This window comes from Coregonus clupeaformis, unplaced genomic scaffold (genome assembly GCF_020615455.1).
Source record: "Coregonus clupeaformis isolate EN_2021a unplaced genomic scaffold, ASM2061545v1 scaf0126, whole genome shotgun sequence".
Lineage (NCBI taxonomy): Eukaryota > Metazoa > Chordata > Actinopteri > Salmoniformes > Salmonidae > Coregonus > Coregonus clupeaformis.
In genome coordinates, this window is record NW_025533581.1 from 244550 (window position 1) to 261501 (window position 16952).

The window sequence follows — 16952 nt, forward strand, 5'->3', positions numbered from 1 at the left end:
TGCTCCTATATGTTTCCAATTCACAATAACAGCACTTACAGTTGACCGGGGCAGCTCTAGCAGGGCAGAAATTTGACGAACTGACTTGTTGGAAAGGTGGCATCCTATGACGGTGCCACGTTGAAAGTCACTGAGTTCTTCAGTAGGGCCATTCTACTGCCAATGTTTGTCTATGGAGATCGCATGGCTGTGTGCACGATTGTATACACCTGTCAGCAACGGGTGTGGCTGAAATAGCTGAATCCACTCATTTGAAGGGGTGTCCACATACTTTTGCATATATAGTGTATATTCCCTTCATTCCTTGTAATTACATATTGTCAGTAATATACTCCTAAATACCTTTTTATAGCCTACATAACAGATATTAATTATAATTTACAAAACATATGTTTGTACAAAGTGTTGCATTGTTTATGTAGGTGTAGTAGTGATTGCTTTATGAAAGTTGGCATGCAACCTTCAAAGAAAGTGTTTTTTTTTGGGGGGGTCTGATCCTAGTTCTGTACCTAAGGGAAACTTCAAACAGAGCAATATTGTGACCACCCAAAAATGAGCTAAGCTTCACATCATGGGAGCCTATTATGTCGTTAGGTAAAGGGAAAGACCACCTGCCTCCCATTACTGGGAGTGCATCACAGGGTCCTGGCTATCCCAAGTATATCAGTCATGAGTCCTAATCCACAGTTGTCTGACAAGGGAAGTTCTGTCTGAGAACTGTCCATGATTCTCCAATTGGCCAAATTGGTGTCACGAGTATCCACACAGGCCACTGTAGGAACCAAAGATTCTTATTGCTAAACCCAAGATAGTTCACATGGGGCTTTTACATGGGAATCGTTGTCACACTGTGGGCACTCAATCAAGGAGGTGGGCAGAGCCAAGCACGAGCTAGAAAAATATATTATTGGCGCGTTTTAGTGTTAATTTGCATATTTCTGTTAGGGAACGCCTACTCTCGGAAGTGCATGTGTGCATTGTGCAAGAACTTGAATTCACCCTTCACTCTTCTTTTAAGTAATGTACATTTCTAGGAAGTTTAGAAGTCAATCTATTAAACTGTTCATAACAAATGATAGTTTTGGGAACAGAAAACTGTATAGAGATTGGATGTTTAATCTGAGAAAATAAGCAGAATATGGAACCAGTTTCGTCTTGATTCCTCTTGTCCCTCTGACTTGCCACTGGACTTCCTCTCTTTACCAAATATGGTATGAAAAGGAAAGCCGTTAGGGGAAGTTAAAGTGTTTCCCCCTTATTCATCTGGGTAGGAGTTTAGGCTTCAGCTTTCTGCCCCAGCTAGGATGCAACTAGAGAAGGATCTGATCTGACTGAGAGACCCTGGGTAATACATTCTAATAATTCATTCAGGAAAGATGGAGAGCTGTCACTGTTTCTTGCTGCTTTGCTCCCTGATCTTTGCGCTGTCTTTTGCAGATGCGACAACGTTTGAGAATGAGATCGACCTTACAGAGTTTATTGGAAGGATTTCCTCCTATGGACTACTAGTTAGGGATCAACCTTTGGCTATCAACAGAGACCTTCGCTTTGAAACAAACTCACTGGAGGAGCTTGAAGATCCAGAGGATTCCATTCCCATCTGGACAGATGAGGAACCAGTCATCCAGAATACACTCAACACCGAGACTACTATCCCTGATATTCCTGACTATGGCCCCATAGTGTTGACCAACAATGGGGTGATCAAGGGACTCACAGTGGAAAAGACCCACATATTTTATGGGATCCCGTACGCGGACCCACCTGTGGCCGAGTACCGCTGGAAGGCCCCCAGACCGGTGACCCCGTGGCTTGGGGTGTACGACGCCACGTACCCGAGGGACGCATGTATGCAAGGCTGCAGTGGCCCTATATCTGACGAGTGCCCTCAGAAGGTAGGGGACTGACTCAGATGGGCTTGATAATGATTTTGTTATGATTTAGCGTAATGTTCTACCAGTATGTCATGTGCAGCATGTTGACGGTGAAACATGAAATTAACAAAGTCCTGAATAATCTCCTGATAACATCCAGAAACGTCTTTGATTCATCAATAATGTGAATATTTTATTTGCCGTGTGAAATGTCGTGTGAAATGTGAATATTTGGTTTCTGAAATGAAACGTGATTGTCCCGTAGGTGAGTGAGAACTGCCTCTACCTCAACATATTTGTACCTCTGAATGTGAACTTCAGTTCCCCTTTACTGACACCCCTGCCAGTGATGGTGTGGATCCACGGGGGGGATTTCATCGCTGGCTCAGCTTCCAAGCCCCTGTATGATGGGAGGTTCATCAGTAACTTCACACACACTGTGGTGGTGAACATGGCGTATCGGCTAGGTAAGACAGGGGTGAAGTTTCTCTAGGTACATATCTAGGATCAGCTTCCCTAAACCTAACCTAACCTTAACCATTAGTGGGGAAAATGCCAAACTGACCAGGGTCAGTATCTAAAGGGAACGTCACCCCACACCTCTTCACTATACAACCTTTATCTATTTATCCAGGCTAGTTTCATTGAGATCAAATAGTTTCTTTCAACCCTAACCCCTTCATAAGAGACCTGGAACAGTGTAGAGACAGGGCAGAGACCTTGTGTGATTCATTAGTATGGGGGGGGGGGGGGAAGCGCATCGGGTTTGCTGATTACATTACCCTACACAGTCCCAAAAATAGGAAACAAATGGATATCTGGATGGTGATTCCAAACATTTATGAACAGAGTTGAGAGCTTGTCTAATATAGCAGAAGACCCTGGGTATATCAAATTGCTGTATATATATATAATGGCCTTTTCTCAAGTGGACTTCGACTCCTCCCGTCCTCTCCTCGTTAAATACCATTTGGTGGGTGTAGCGAGTTGTGACCCTGTGGTGGCCTGATCAATTTGGGTGTGTGGTCATTAGAAATCACAGCACACACCATACACAACCTCCCTCTGGGCCACCGTAATCACAATGTTCTTCAACTGGGGGCGCATTCATTACGGAAACCGTTTACCATTTTAGAACCAAATGGAGCAAACTGAACGAAACGGGGAGGGACCTACCTGAATTTGTCCAATAGAAACTTTCGTTTGCATTTTCAGCTTGGCGTAAACGGTTTCTGTTGCAAAACATTTTGCAACAGATGAAACGTTTTGCAACAGAATCGGCGTAATGATTACGCCACCTTGTCGTTCAGTACAGTACCGTTTCCGTTGGATTAAACGTTGCACATTAAATGTTTCCGTTGGATTAAACGTTACACGTTATCGAAACTGAACGCACCCCTGAGCATCCTTTGCCGGATCCTTCGTTCACCTATTAATGAATTGACACTCTCCTACATATTGCGACCACATCGGTTTCCTGGTCACAGAGGAGAGATGGACACAGGAGTCGAGGAGGGGACAGACTTTCACCCAATTAAAAAAAGGCCATTATCTGTGTGGGTGTCAGAGGAGGCTGGTGGGCAGAGATTGGAGGATGGGTTCATTGTAATGGAATAAATAGAACGGTATCAAAACACCATGTGTTGATGTGTTTGACTCCGTTCCATCAATTCCACTCCAGACATTATGATGAGCCCGTCCTCCTATATCTCCGCCCACCAACCTCCTCTGAGGGGTGTGTTGTTTTGTGTATATAGTTTTTCATGGACCAATGGACTTGCTGTATCATTGCAGGGGCGTTTGGTTTCCTCGTCTCGGGAAAAGACCCCAAAACCTCAGCAACCGGGAATTATGGGATCCTAGATCAGCAGGTTGCTCTTCTCTGGGTTCAACAGAACATTGCTCTGTTCGGAGGCGACCCCAGCAAGGCAAGCACGCACACATTATCCTGGGTCGTGTTCATTAGGGCATGCAAGGGAAAATGTTTACAAATGTTTCACAATGGAAAACGAATTTGAGTGTTTCTTAGACTAGTCAACGTAGTCCCTCCCTGTTTCAGTCTGTTTCTTTCATTTAATGCCTTATGATCATGCCTCTTTGATCGAACAAATCACAGTCGTACAAAATGACAACATCTGATTTCTTCCGCCACCTCAAGTCTTTGATGATCTCAACGGGCTCAAACTGCTCTCTTTTTTTGGTGTTGGGGTCAGGTGCAGGGTTGGGGTCAATTACATTTAAATTCAGTCAATTCAGGAAGTAAATAGACATTTAAATTCCACATTTTCTCATTGAAATGTGAATTGTAATTTCCATTTACTTCCTGAATGGACTGAATTGAAATGGAATTGATCCCAACTCTGGTCAGGAAAAACTCCTGGACTCGACACCAGATACACTGACCTAGATATTCACATTCTGACCATGTACAGTATAGAAATACCTTGTTGACAAGGTTGTATTTCAGCAGTGGTTGTTGTTGAATGACCTCTATATATCCCGGGGTGCTGTCGTGACTGATTTGTAGTGATGCCCTGCTACTGGGAGAATAACAGCCTCTATGAGGCATAGCGAAGAGCTCCTCCAGCCCTGATGAGATTTCTCTGAGTGGTTATAGAGTGGGGAAAGAGGCTCTTCGGAGAGAGGGCTATGCTACAGAGTAGGGTTGCAAAATTCCAGGAACTTTCAATAAATTCTCTGGTTTTCCAGAATTCCTAGTTGGGCCCTACTGCAGAGACAGACCCAACACAAACACATTGGTTGGATCATGCCGAAAGAGAAATGACTGGCACCTCATACAAACAGCTAGTACCATACTCTGGTTGGTTCAGAAAAAGTGATGTTGAAAGCCTTTCAGTTCTGTATACCACCTCCATCAAACAAAGATAAACAGCTTTATCATTCTGCACTTCTCAAATTGCACCCAGGGGATATTATATATCTAAACTAGGCATACAACCATCAGGATTATGTGTGTTTGTGTACATTGTTATTTTCTCTGTCTGTGGACATACAACCCAACCCTGATTATGGCCCATTAACATCCAACACAGGTGACCGTGTTTGGGGAGAGTGCAGGAGCCCAGTCAGTGAGCCTCCACCTGATGGTCCAGAGCAGTAAGCCCCTTTTCAAACAGGCTGTGTTCCAGAGCCTACCCTTCTCCATCCCTCTCAAGACCAGGTCAGTGACCACTAACCCCTAACATCTGGGTAGTGTTCATTAGGGCACACCGTAGCAAAAACAAGCGTTTCTCATTGGACAGATCCCACATTTCTCTCCCTGTTTCAGTCCGTTTTCTTCCGTTGGTCGAATGAACACATGACTCAGCTGGTGGTCTTGATCGCTAACTCCTTAAAGATGAAATCCGCCGTAGGGGAAACGGCGCCACTGTCCGCCCCACCGCCGTTGTTATTGTTTTTGTTTTGTTGACGAAGCGGAGGTGAGGAGCGTCGTGCAACGTAGTGAAATAAATTGCAGTACATTTTCTGCTGTTCTATCGTGCGTGCAATGATGTCAGAGGGACAAATACAGTGTTTGTTGTTTGCAGTAACTTCTTTGTTGTTGTAATATCCCAAACAGACGAGGCAGTTTCACCATTAAGGATTTCAGGTTTAAGAAGGAGACCCTCACTTTGCTTCTATCATCTATATTGATCAACTTATCCTTCCCACATTTTGAATGAGTAGTCCTTACCATATGTGAATAGGAAATTGACTACAAAAGTGAATCACCTAGCTTCCTGATAAGTGTTTCGTTATATGGCCTGCCTAGCTACAAGGAGTAAACAGGATAAATTCAATTAAATTACATTCAATCAATTAAATTCAATATTATTTATCCCCTCAGGGTTAGTTTAGACATGCCAATTTATCCAAGAAGACGAGGTACCTTTAAGTTCCTGGCCATGTCCTAGTAAAACACTCATTCCATCTCCAGCTGTACTTACTCTCCTGGAAGAGATGTGGCACTACCTAATGTTCCCATTGAGCAGAGAGAGACTATCTGTGGTTTGTTGTCTTTGTTCCAGACATGATGCCCTGAAGCTGGGGAGGGACTTTGCCAAGCAGGCCAACTGCTCTGTGAGCGACATCGTTTGCCTGCTGTCCCTCAGTCCTCAGGCTGTCCTCACTGCCCAGATGAAGTCAAGTAGGAGACCAGTCTTCCTCTCTGTCTCTGACTGAAGACTGACCATTTTTAGATAAAGGGTGCATCCCAAATGGCACCCTATCCCCTCTATAGTGCACTGCTTTTGACCATGGCCCATAGGGCTCGGGTCAAAAGTAGTGCACTATAATGGAAATAAGGAGAAATTTGGAACACAACCAAAGTTGACCCTCTACCTATCTACTGTTGACCTATCTAAGTTGACCCCCCCATCTCTCTTCTCTCTCTTCTCTGTCTCAGGTTCCAAAGTGGTGAATCCCTTCAGGTTCCTGGAGATCTTTGAGACCTGGGGGCCCTACATCGACGGAGAGCTGATCAAAGAGCAGGCTGTGACTGCCTTCCAGAAGGGCCACTGGCAGAAGGAGAAACCAGTCCTCCTTGGTATGGACCACTTGAAATACACTCACATCTAACCAGAACAGCTTTTAATGGCTGGCCCCCATATCAACACTTAATAATACATTTAACTTGGCAGATGTCTTTCAGGATACTCAAGGACACCTTACATTAAAAGTAGGTACTCTGTACTACTGTACTAGTGAAGACATCTGTTACACACTTAAGTTCACAGAGGTGGTTCGGTGCTTGTGTAATGACGAGTAACCTTTGCCAGAGACCTGAAGAGTTGCATTGGCTCCCCAAGCCAATGCCTAGGCTTTGGCTAAGCTGGCTAATGCTGTGACTTAATTGGATTGAGTAGTTGAATGTTAGACGTGAAGTGCAATTGGTTCCCTCTCAGCTGGCCACTCGACATAACACACCTGTAGGAGAGACTCTTTGTCCCTGATGTGTTCTGTGTCCTTCCCTTTTACAGGATCCATGGTTATATTCATACCAGGGTTGTGTTCATTAGGGCACGCAATGGAAAATGTTTTAAAACATTCAATAGAACATTTTAATTATTCCAGATCCCTCCCTCCCTGTTTCATCCCTATTTCTTCTGTTTGGTGCCTAATGAACACAACCAAGATTATACCAGAACGTTTGGGCCACAATTTTGAGGACATGTTGTTGACGTACAACAACCTTGCAGGGACCACGTCAGAGGAGGGGGTGATCTTTGTGTACGGGGCCTTCACTAAGCCTGTGTCTGCGGTGGAGTGCACCGTCTACACCACAGCCATCTTCAAACAGCACACCCTCAGGATCCTACGCAAGTACCTGCCCCTGTACAAGGACATTGACCGACGGGACATGCTGGCTCAGGTAAAATCTGACTTTCACAGGGGGTGTAATAATAATCTCTCCTTTCTCCCAAAGTGTGCACTTGTTCACTTCCCTTCATGGATTTGGCAAGAAATTACTGATATGGAAACTCCCTATCCTATGCCTACACCAATCCAATGCTTTGTGTAGGGAGTAGTGAACGGGTCCAGACTTCAGGAAGAAGATGAGATCATTGGGACATAGCCAGGGAGAAACTCACAGTGATGTCACTGCAAACATGTTAGAAAAAAAAGACAAATCAAAATGTAGAAAGAACACTGATCAATCCTCCCAAAAAGTAATGTTTTACATTAAAGTCAACAAAAGTTTTGGCAATGTTCATTGTCAGGTTGAAGACCAGGCAATGGTTGAAAACAATAAAATGTCCACTGTTTTCTAATGTGCAGAATGAATTACATGGCAATCTGTACACATTACAAGATTATGTGTGGTCACTGAAGATGAACACTATCTCACCACAATATCACAACTTATTCAAGTGTAACAAAACACACATTAGACAATTAACTATGTGTAAGATCTCTCAACTCTGACACGCACAGTGGTGACTTCCCAGGTAATTTTTTTGCAGTCGTGCTTTGCGTCTCATTAGATCGCTATTTTATTTATTTTACCTTTATTTAACTTCCGGCCAAACCCGGACGACGCTGGGCCAATTGTGCGCTGCCCTATGGGACTCTCAATCACAGCCGGTTGTGATACAGCCTGGAATCGAACCAGGGGGTCTGTAGTGACGCCTCAAGCACTGAGATGCAGTGCCTTAGACCACTGCGCCACTCGGGAGCTATATCATATTGTGGTTCCTGCAACAATAATAATAATAATAATAATATGCCATTTAGCAGACGCTTTTATCCAAAGCGACTTACAGTCATGCGTGCATACATTTTTGTGTATGGGTGGTCCCGGGGATTGAACCCACTACCTTGGCGTTACAAGCGCCGTGCTCTACCAGCTGAGCTACAGAGGACCACAAGATCCCACTCATCCAGGCACACAGTATATGTAGATACCACTCACCACAGGCTCCAGATCAGTGGTTGTAGGGCCAGACGGTCACGTCTGCACCTTTTGTAATACATGCGACCTGGAACGTGCCCACAGTATCTGTAGATACCACTCACCACAGGCTAGACGGTCAAGTCCGCTTCAATAAAGATGACCTGGAAAGTGCCCACCACAATATCTGTAGATACAGCTAACCACCGCTAACCAGGCTCCAGATCATGGGTTGTAGGGCCAGACAGTCACATCTGCATTGACTCACCTGAGCAGCCAGTGGACTGTAGAGAGAGGCCTCGGAGCGTGATGAGGACACATCTGCTCATCTCCTCGCTTCGTCTCACTGCATCTAGATGAGCCTTGCTGAGCTCTGGGGAGAAGGTTTCACTAGGTACATATCTAGGATCAGCTTCCCCTCCCCCAATCCTAACCTACAAAAATGCAAAACTGACCCAAGATAAGTGTCTAGGGGGTACCTTCACCCTACTCCACAAGCTGAAAACCTCTTACTCAATCCTCTGTGGAGTGCTCTGTCCAAGTCATAAAAAAAATTAGGACGGACTCAATCAGTATAATTATAGGCTACCAAATTTGTATTAGGTTCAGAATAATTTTTTGATTAACCAAACTATCACAATAACCCTGTTTCTAACTGCCTGAATTATTTTAGAGGTAAATATTCTGATTTTAATCAGGGGTGGAAAGAGTACTGAAATATCCTACTCAAGTAGAAGTAAAATTACTGGTGTAAAAAAACGACTAAAGTAAAGTTTATAATATTCTGTTTTTAATGTGTGGATTACATCTGATAGTTTGGTTCTTCAAAGTGCAACTCCCCATGGTTACCAGCAGAGGGAGCTAAAATACTACTTTCTGTTTAGGCTCCTCCCATAGCCATTCTTAAATAATAATTAGTAGTGCTGTCTGTAACATTTACATTTTAGTCATTTAGCAGACGCTCTTATCCAGAGCGACTTACAGTTAGTGAGTGCATACATCATTTTTTATACTGGCCCCCCATGTAGCAGAGTGCCATTGTCTCTTTGGGATGTAAACCACACAGTGGCAGCAGATCAAACCTTTAGGAAATAAAAGAGAGACACTGAGGAAGACCACCCAGTCACAGTTTCCCCAAGCTGCAGATCTAGGATCAGCTTCCCCTCCCCTAGCCTAACCTTAACCATTATTGGGGGAAATGCAAAATTGACCGAAGATCAGTGTCTAGATGCAACTTCACCCAATCACAGCCAGAGAGCTGACCTCATATAGCGATGCATACTGAATATGGCTCCATTTCACTACCAGCTCAGGCTAGATGATGTTCAGTGTGGATTACAGGATAAACTGAATCCACCCACACTAGAGACAACAACAAACGATGAATACATAAGCTGCATCAGTAGAAACATGCATTCGCTGTAGTGAGGGAAAAATGTGAAACAGAGAGCTCGAATGGTAAATAGCCTCAGGCACTTTCTCTGAATGTTTTGAATCTAAAGTGAGAGATGAGTGTGCTGAGAGAGGTTGGGGGCAGAAGGTGACACTCCCATACCTGTTTAGTATTCATATACAGTTCACTGTCAGACTGTGGTGTGTGTGTGTGTGTGAGTAGCAGAAAAGGAGGAAGGACCCCCCCCTTCCTAAAGGACAGGTCTCAGGGGAGGGGAGGGTCATGACAAATGTCAGCTATTGCACTGAGGCCACATGGCTCCGCCTGGGAGGGGGAGAAGGAGAGGTAAAGAGAAGAAGAGGGGGAGGGAGAGGGGCAGAGAGAGAAATGAGGGAGAGAGAGAGGGGTAGAGAAAGTGAGCTGGGGAGAGAAAGTGAGCTGGGGAGAAGGAGAGGGGGAGAAGGAGAGAAGGAGAGGGAGAAGTGAGAGGGAGATGCTGACATCAGAACAAAGTGACTTAGTGCTGGATTCAATCCGTAGTGCTGAAGTGCGGCGTTACAGCGTGATTGAAATTTAAAGGCAATGTCCCACGTTAGCGGAGGCTGCATTCACAGTAAACAATGCACATGTCGGCTCAATGGGAAATTACCTTTACATTTCGATTGCGCAGTCTGTAAAGCTTCAGCGATACAGATTGAATCGAGCCCTTAGTTCAGGATTACAAAGTGTTTGCACCTTTAGCAAAGTTTGCACCTACTATTCCCTCAGGGTAAGAGTGTGTGGGTGCGTGGACACACACACACACACACACACACACACTGTATCTGTGTATTTAGCCTCGCTACTGTTATTTTTACTTTATTTTTTACTTAACTCTTATTTTTCTTAATACTGCATTGTTGGTTAAGGGCTTGTTAGTAAGCATTAGACTGTAAGGACTACACGTGTTGTATTTGGCGCATGTGACAAATAAAATTTGATTTGATCTGTCTGTTTGTATGCCCCATGTTGTGTATGCCTCCTGCTGGGCATGCTGCTGTATATACAGTATCACTCCTTTGAGGAGATTGAGGGCTACAGGTGTTCTAGATGATTCTGTATACATCTCCTTTGAGGAGATTGAGGGCTACAGGTGTTCTAGATGATTCTGTATACATCTCCTTTGAGGAGACTGAGGGTTACAGGTGTTCTAGATGATTCTGTATATATCTCCTTTGAGGAGCCTGAGGGCTACAGGTGTTCTAGATGATTCTGTATATATCTCATGTGAGGAGACTGAGGGCTACAGGTGTTCTAGATTATTCTGTATATATCTCCTTTAAGGAGACTGAGGGTTACAGATGATCTAGATGATTCTGTATACATCTCGTTTGAGCAGACTGAGGGTTACAGGTGTTCTAGATGATTCTGTATATATCTCATTTGAGGAGAATGAGGGCTACAGGTGTTCTAGATGATTCTGTATACATCTCCTTTGAGGAGACTGAGGGTTACAGGTGTTCTAGATGATTCTGTATATATCTCATTTGAGAAGACTGAGGGCTACAGGTGTTCTAGATGATTCTGTATATATCTCCTTTGAGGAGCCTGAGGGCTACAGGTGTTCTAGATGATTCTGTATATATCTCCTTTGAGGAGACTGAGGGTTACAGGTATTCTAGATGATTCTGTATATATCTCCTTTAAGGAGACTGAGGGTTACAGGTGTTCTAGATGATTCTATATATATCTCATTTGAGGAGACTGAGGGCAACAGGTGTTCTACATGATTCTGTATACATCTCCTTTGAGGAGACTGAGGGTTACAGTGTTCTAGACGATTCTGTATATATCTCCTTTGAGGAAACTGAGGGTTACAGGTGTTCTATATGATTCTGTATACATCTCCTTTGAGGAGACTGAGGGTTACAGGTGTTCTAGATGATTCTGTATATATCTCCTTTGAGGAGACTGAGGGTTACAGGTGTTCTAGATGATTCTGTATACATCTCCTTTGAGGAGACTGAGGGTTACAGGTGTTCTATATGATTCTGTATATATCTCCTTTGAGGAGACTGAGGGTTACAGGTGTTCTGGATGATTCTGTATACATCTCGTTTGAGGAGACTGAGGGTTACAGGTTTTCTAGATGATTCTGTATATACCTCCTTTGAGGAGACTGAGGGTTACATGTGTTCTATACAATTCTGTATACATCTCCTTTGAGGAGCCTGAGGGCTACAGGTGTTCTAGATGATTCTGTATATATCTCCTTTGAGAAGACTGAGGGCTACAGGTGTTCTAGATGATTCTGTATATATCTCCTTTGAGGAGCCTGAGGGCTACAGGTGTTCTAGATGATTCTGTATATATCTCCTTTGAGGAGACTGAGGGTTACAGGTGTTCTAGATGATTCTGTATATATCTCCGTTAAGGAGACTGAGGGTTACAGGTGTTCTAGATGATTCTATATATATCTCATTTGAGGAGACTGAGGGCAACAGGTGTTCTAGATGATTCTGTATATATCTTCTTTGAGGAGACTGAGGAATACAGGTGTTCTAGATTATTCTGTATATATATCTCCTTTAAGGAGACTGAGGGTTACAGGTGTTTTAGATGATTCTGAATATATCTTCTTTGATTAGACTGAGGGTTACAGATGTTCTAGATGATTCTGTATACATCTCGTTTGAGGAGACTGAGGGTTACAGGTGTTCTAGACGATTCTGTATATATCTCCTTTGAGGAGCCTGAGGGCTACAGGTGTTCTAGATGATTCTGTATATATCTCCATTGAGGAGACTGAGGGCTACAGGTGTTCTAGATGATTCTGTATATATCTCCTTTAAGGAGACTGAGGGTTACAGGTGTTCTAGATTATTCTGTATATAGCTCCTTTGAGGAGACTGAGGGTTACAGGTGTTCTAGATGATTCTGTATACAACTCCTTTGAGGAGTCTGAGGGTTACAGGTGTTCTAGATGATTCTGTATATATCTCCTTTGAGGAGATTGAGGGTTACAGGTGTTCTAGATGATTCTGTATATATCTCATTTGAGGAGACTGAGGGCTACAGGTGTTCTAGATGATTCTGTATATTTTTTTTTGAGGAAACTGAGGGTTACAGGTGTTCTAGATGATTCTGTATACATCTCCTTTGAGGAGACTGAGGGTTACAGGTGTTCTAGATGATTCTGTATATATCTCCTTTGAGGAGACTGAGGGCTACAGATGTTCTAGATGATTCTGTGCATCGTAGGTGGCTGCCCTGAGTGTATTCCTGACTATAGTTTCCAGGTAACAAGCGAAAAAAAAAGGCTTTGAGCGCCAGTTCTGCAGCACACACACTAGCCAATAGGGACTCTTACAGTGAGGGAAAAAAGTATTTGATCCCCTGCTGATTTTGTAAGTTTGCCCACTGACAAAGAAATGATCAGTCTATAATTTTAATGGTAGGTTTATTTGAACAGTGAGAGACAGAATAACAACAACAAAAATCCAGAAAAACACATGTCAAAAATGTTATAAATTTATTTGCATTTTAATGAGGGAAATAAGTATTTGACCCCTCTGCAAAACATGACTTAGTACTTGGTGGCAAAACCCTTTTTGGCAATCACAGAGGTCAGACGTTTCTTGTAGTTGGCCACCAGCTTTGCACACATCTCAGGAGAGATTTTGTCCCACTCCTCTTTGCAGATCTTCTCCAAGTCATTAAGGTTTCGAGCCTGACGTTTGGCAACTCGAACCTTCAGCTCCCTCCACAGATTTTCTATGGGATTAAGGTCTGGAGACTGGCTAGGCCACTCCAGGACCTTAATGTGCTTCTTCTTGAGCCACTCCTTTGTTGCCTTGGCCGTGTGTTTTGGGTCATTGTCATGCTGGAATACCCATCCACAACCCATTTTCAATGCACTGGCTGAGGGAAGGAGGTTCTTACCCAAGATTTGACGGTACATGGCCCCGTCCATCGTCCCTTTGATGCGGTGAAGTTGTCCTGTTCCCTTAGCAGAAAAACACCCCCAAAGCATAATGTTTCCACCTCCATGTTTGACAGTGGGGATGGTGTTCTTAGGGTCATAGGCAGCATTCCTTCTCCTCCAAACACGGCGAGTTGAGTTGATGCCAAAGAGCTCGATTTTGGTCTCATCTGACCACAACAATTTCACCCAGTTCTCCTCTGAATCATTCAAATGTTCATTGGCAAACTTCAGACGGGCATGTATATGTGCTTCCTTGAGCAGGGGGACCTTGCGGGCGCTGCAGGATTTCAGTCCTTCACGGCGTAGTGTGTTACCAATTGTTTTCTTTGTGACTATGGTCCCAGCTGCCTTGAGATCATTGACAAGATCCTCCCGTGTAGTTCTGGGCTGATTCCTCACCGTTCTCATGATCATTGCAACTCCACGAGGTGAGATCTTGCATGGAGCCCCAGGCCGAGGGAGATTGACAGTTATTTTGTGTTTCTTCTATTTGCGAAAAATCGCACCAACTGTTGTCACCTTTTCACCAAGCTGCTTGGCGATGGTCTTGTAGCCCATTCCAGCCTTGTTTAGGTCTACAATCTTGTCCCTGACATCTTTGGAGAGCTCTTTGGTCTTGGCCATGGTGGAGAGTTTGGAATCTGATTGATTGATTGCTTCTGTGGACAGGTGTCGTTTATACAAGTAACAAGCTGAGATTAGGAGCACTCCCTTTAAGAGTGTGCTCCTAATCTCAGCTCGTTACCTGTATAAAAGACACCTGGGAGCCAGAAATCTTTCTGATTGAGAGGGGGTCAAATACTTATTTCCCTCATTAAAATGGATAACAATTTATAACATTTTTGACATGCATTTTTCTGGATTTTGTTGTTGTTATTCAGTCTCTCACTGTTCAAATAAACCTACCATTAAAATTATAGACTGATAATTTATTTGTCAGTGGGCAAACGTACAAAATCAGCAGGGAATCATATACTTTTTTCCCTCACTGTATCTCTCTGTTTGTTGAGAATGTTGACCCTTACCCTGGATAAATATAGTTTAGATGAACCTAAGCTGGTCATAAGAAGAAGATCTAGGATGTATGTTATTAAACCACCCTGGAGTTGCATGTACACTCTTAGATAAAAGGGTTCTTTGAGGTTTCTTTGCCAAAGGTTTTACCTGGAAACTTTATGGAGGGTTCTACCCGACAAAAAAAAAGGTTTGCCTGCAACAAGGGACATGCCGAAAAACCCTTTGGTATGCTTCTACGTAGCACCTTGTTCTTTATCACATAGCCCTGATATTATCTCTGTGCAACATGACAGTTCCATCTGCCTTCACTGTACTTTTTCTAACCTTGTATTGAACTCAATGACCTCTCTGTTTACCCCCCAGATTGTATTGACCTCAATGACCTCTCTGTTTACCCCCAGATTGTGACAGACTATGTCTTCCTGTGCCCCTCCCGCAAGGCGGCCCGGGCGGGCACCAAAGCGGGCAGCGCTGTGTGGATGTACGTCTTCGACCATGTGGCGTCGGACCACAGTGTGTGGTCGGGTCTTTCCTTCTGCTACGAGCACGCGTGTCACGGCGCCGAGCTGCCATTCCTCTTTGACACGGCCTCCGTGGCCAACTTCACGCTGGCCCCGCCCGAGCGGCTGCTGTCCAATCGGATGCTGTGTTACTGGGGGGCGTTCGCCCACACCGGGGACCCGGCCTCACGGGTGCAGCAGACTGGCTTCTGTAGACAGCAGCGCCTGCCAGCCTGGCCCCGCTACTCGGACACCAGCTCCTGGCTGGTCATGAACTTCACTGTACGCTCCCACTCCCAGGTGGGCACCAGGGACCATATCTGTGACTTCTGGGACAAGCTGGGCATCTATTAGGGCATAGGGGTGGGCATGGGGCGGGCAAGGTGTTGATATTGGTTATGTATGCATACATAGTGTTATGTCACATTTGGCAATTCACCCTACAGTGGGAATGGTTATGTCACCCTGTATACACCATTATAGAGTATGACTTATGCTTAGAGGTGATTTGTGAAGCACTTATGTAGTCCTTATGAAGCCTTTATGTATGCTATATAAAGCCTTTGTAAATTGTACTTTGTTTAAAGTGGGACCGAAGCTGATTGTGTTTGTTATAACTGTTTGACATCAGCTGACATTCAGTGACATAGACTTATAGAAGATTACTCTATTGTCCATTTAGTACATGAGTAATGGAAGTTTTCTTTTGCATATCCCATTCTCCCCAGTAGACATACACATACAGGAGATGTACATAGAGGGGTTAGGGCTAGAGCCAGGGTCAGACACATTTGTTATGTCATGTTTTTGACTGTATTATGATGGTGTTATAACATACAGTTTATGATTATTATGACAGTGTATTAACAGTTTGACTTATGACAGTTCTACCAGTTTGACTATATTATAACTTATAACAGTTAGACTATTATGACTGTTATAACATAGTTTGACTTATGGCAGTGTTATAACAGTTTGACTTATGACAGTGTTATAACGTTTATGACTATATTATGACAGTGTTATAACGTTTATGACTATATTATGACAGTGTTATAACAGTTTATGACTTATGACAGTGTTATAACGTTTGACTATATTATGAGTGTTATAACAGTTTATGACTACATTATGACAGTGTTATAACAGTTTATGACTACATTATGACAGTGTTATAACAGTTTATGACTATATTATGACAGTGTTATAACAGTTTATGACTATATTATGACAGTGTTAACAGTTTATGACTATATTATGACAGTGTTATAACGTACAGTTTTAATAAAGTGTTACTGATGTAGTATCCAATGAGGGCAGGGGGAAGGAGGGGATGAAAGCTACAGTCATCCTTCTCTCCCCCGATGTACGAAGCATATCTGTGTATCTACTTCGGAACGATTGCATGTTTTTATTTTCCTTCATCCTTTTTCTAACCCTTTCTCGTTCCCAGCTGCTTATCATTTGCTGTGATTTGTTGGTTACGTACTTTAGAACCCCTACATGAATACCCCACTGTCGCTGTACATGTGAATCATTTTGGATAATGTGTTTTCTATGACAAATAAATCACAGTGAGAAATACTCAATGTTATCTTCGGGGAAAAAAGCACCGCCATTGGGTTGAGCACTGTGTAGGGTGCACATGGTAGATAGGTCATTTAGATGCATGCTGGGTCAGAATGACCTGAATACATACATACTTATGAGTGACATCTAGAAGGTCTCTCTAGCTCTCTTTCCATACACCTTCTCTCTAGCTCTCGCTTTCCATCCCCCCTTCTCTCTAGCTCTCTTTCCATCCCCCTTCTCT

At 43.6% G+C, this 16952-nt stretch overlaps 1 protein-coding gene across 1 annotated transcript; it reads left to right on the forward strand.

Annotated features, from left to right (window-relative positions):
* Nucleotides 1–1305: 1305 nt before the first annotated feature.
* LOC121548173 (crystal protein-like) lies at nucleotides 1306–16723 on the forward strand. Its single transcript, XM_041859535.2, has 8 exons — nucleotides 1306–1895; nucleotides 2140–2341; nucleotides 3669–3802; nucleotides 4928–5055; nucleotides 5903–6021; nucleotides 6280–6420; nucleotides 7073–7245; nucleotides 15041–16723. The coding sequence occupies exons 1-8, from the start codon at nucleotides 1377–1379 to the stop codon at nucleotides 15491–15493; spliced, it is 1869 nt and encodes a 622-aa protein (XP_041715469.2). The 5' UTR covers nucleotides 1306–1376; the 3' UTR covers nucleotides 15494–16723.
* The last annotated feature ends 229 nt before the right edge of the window (nucleotides 16724–16952 follow it).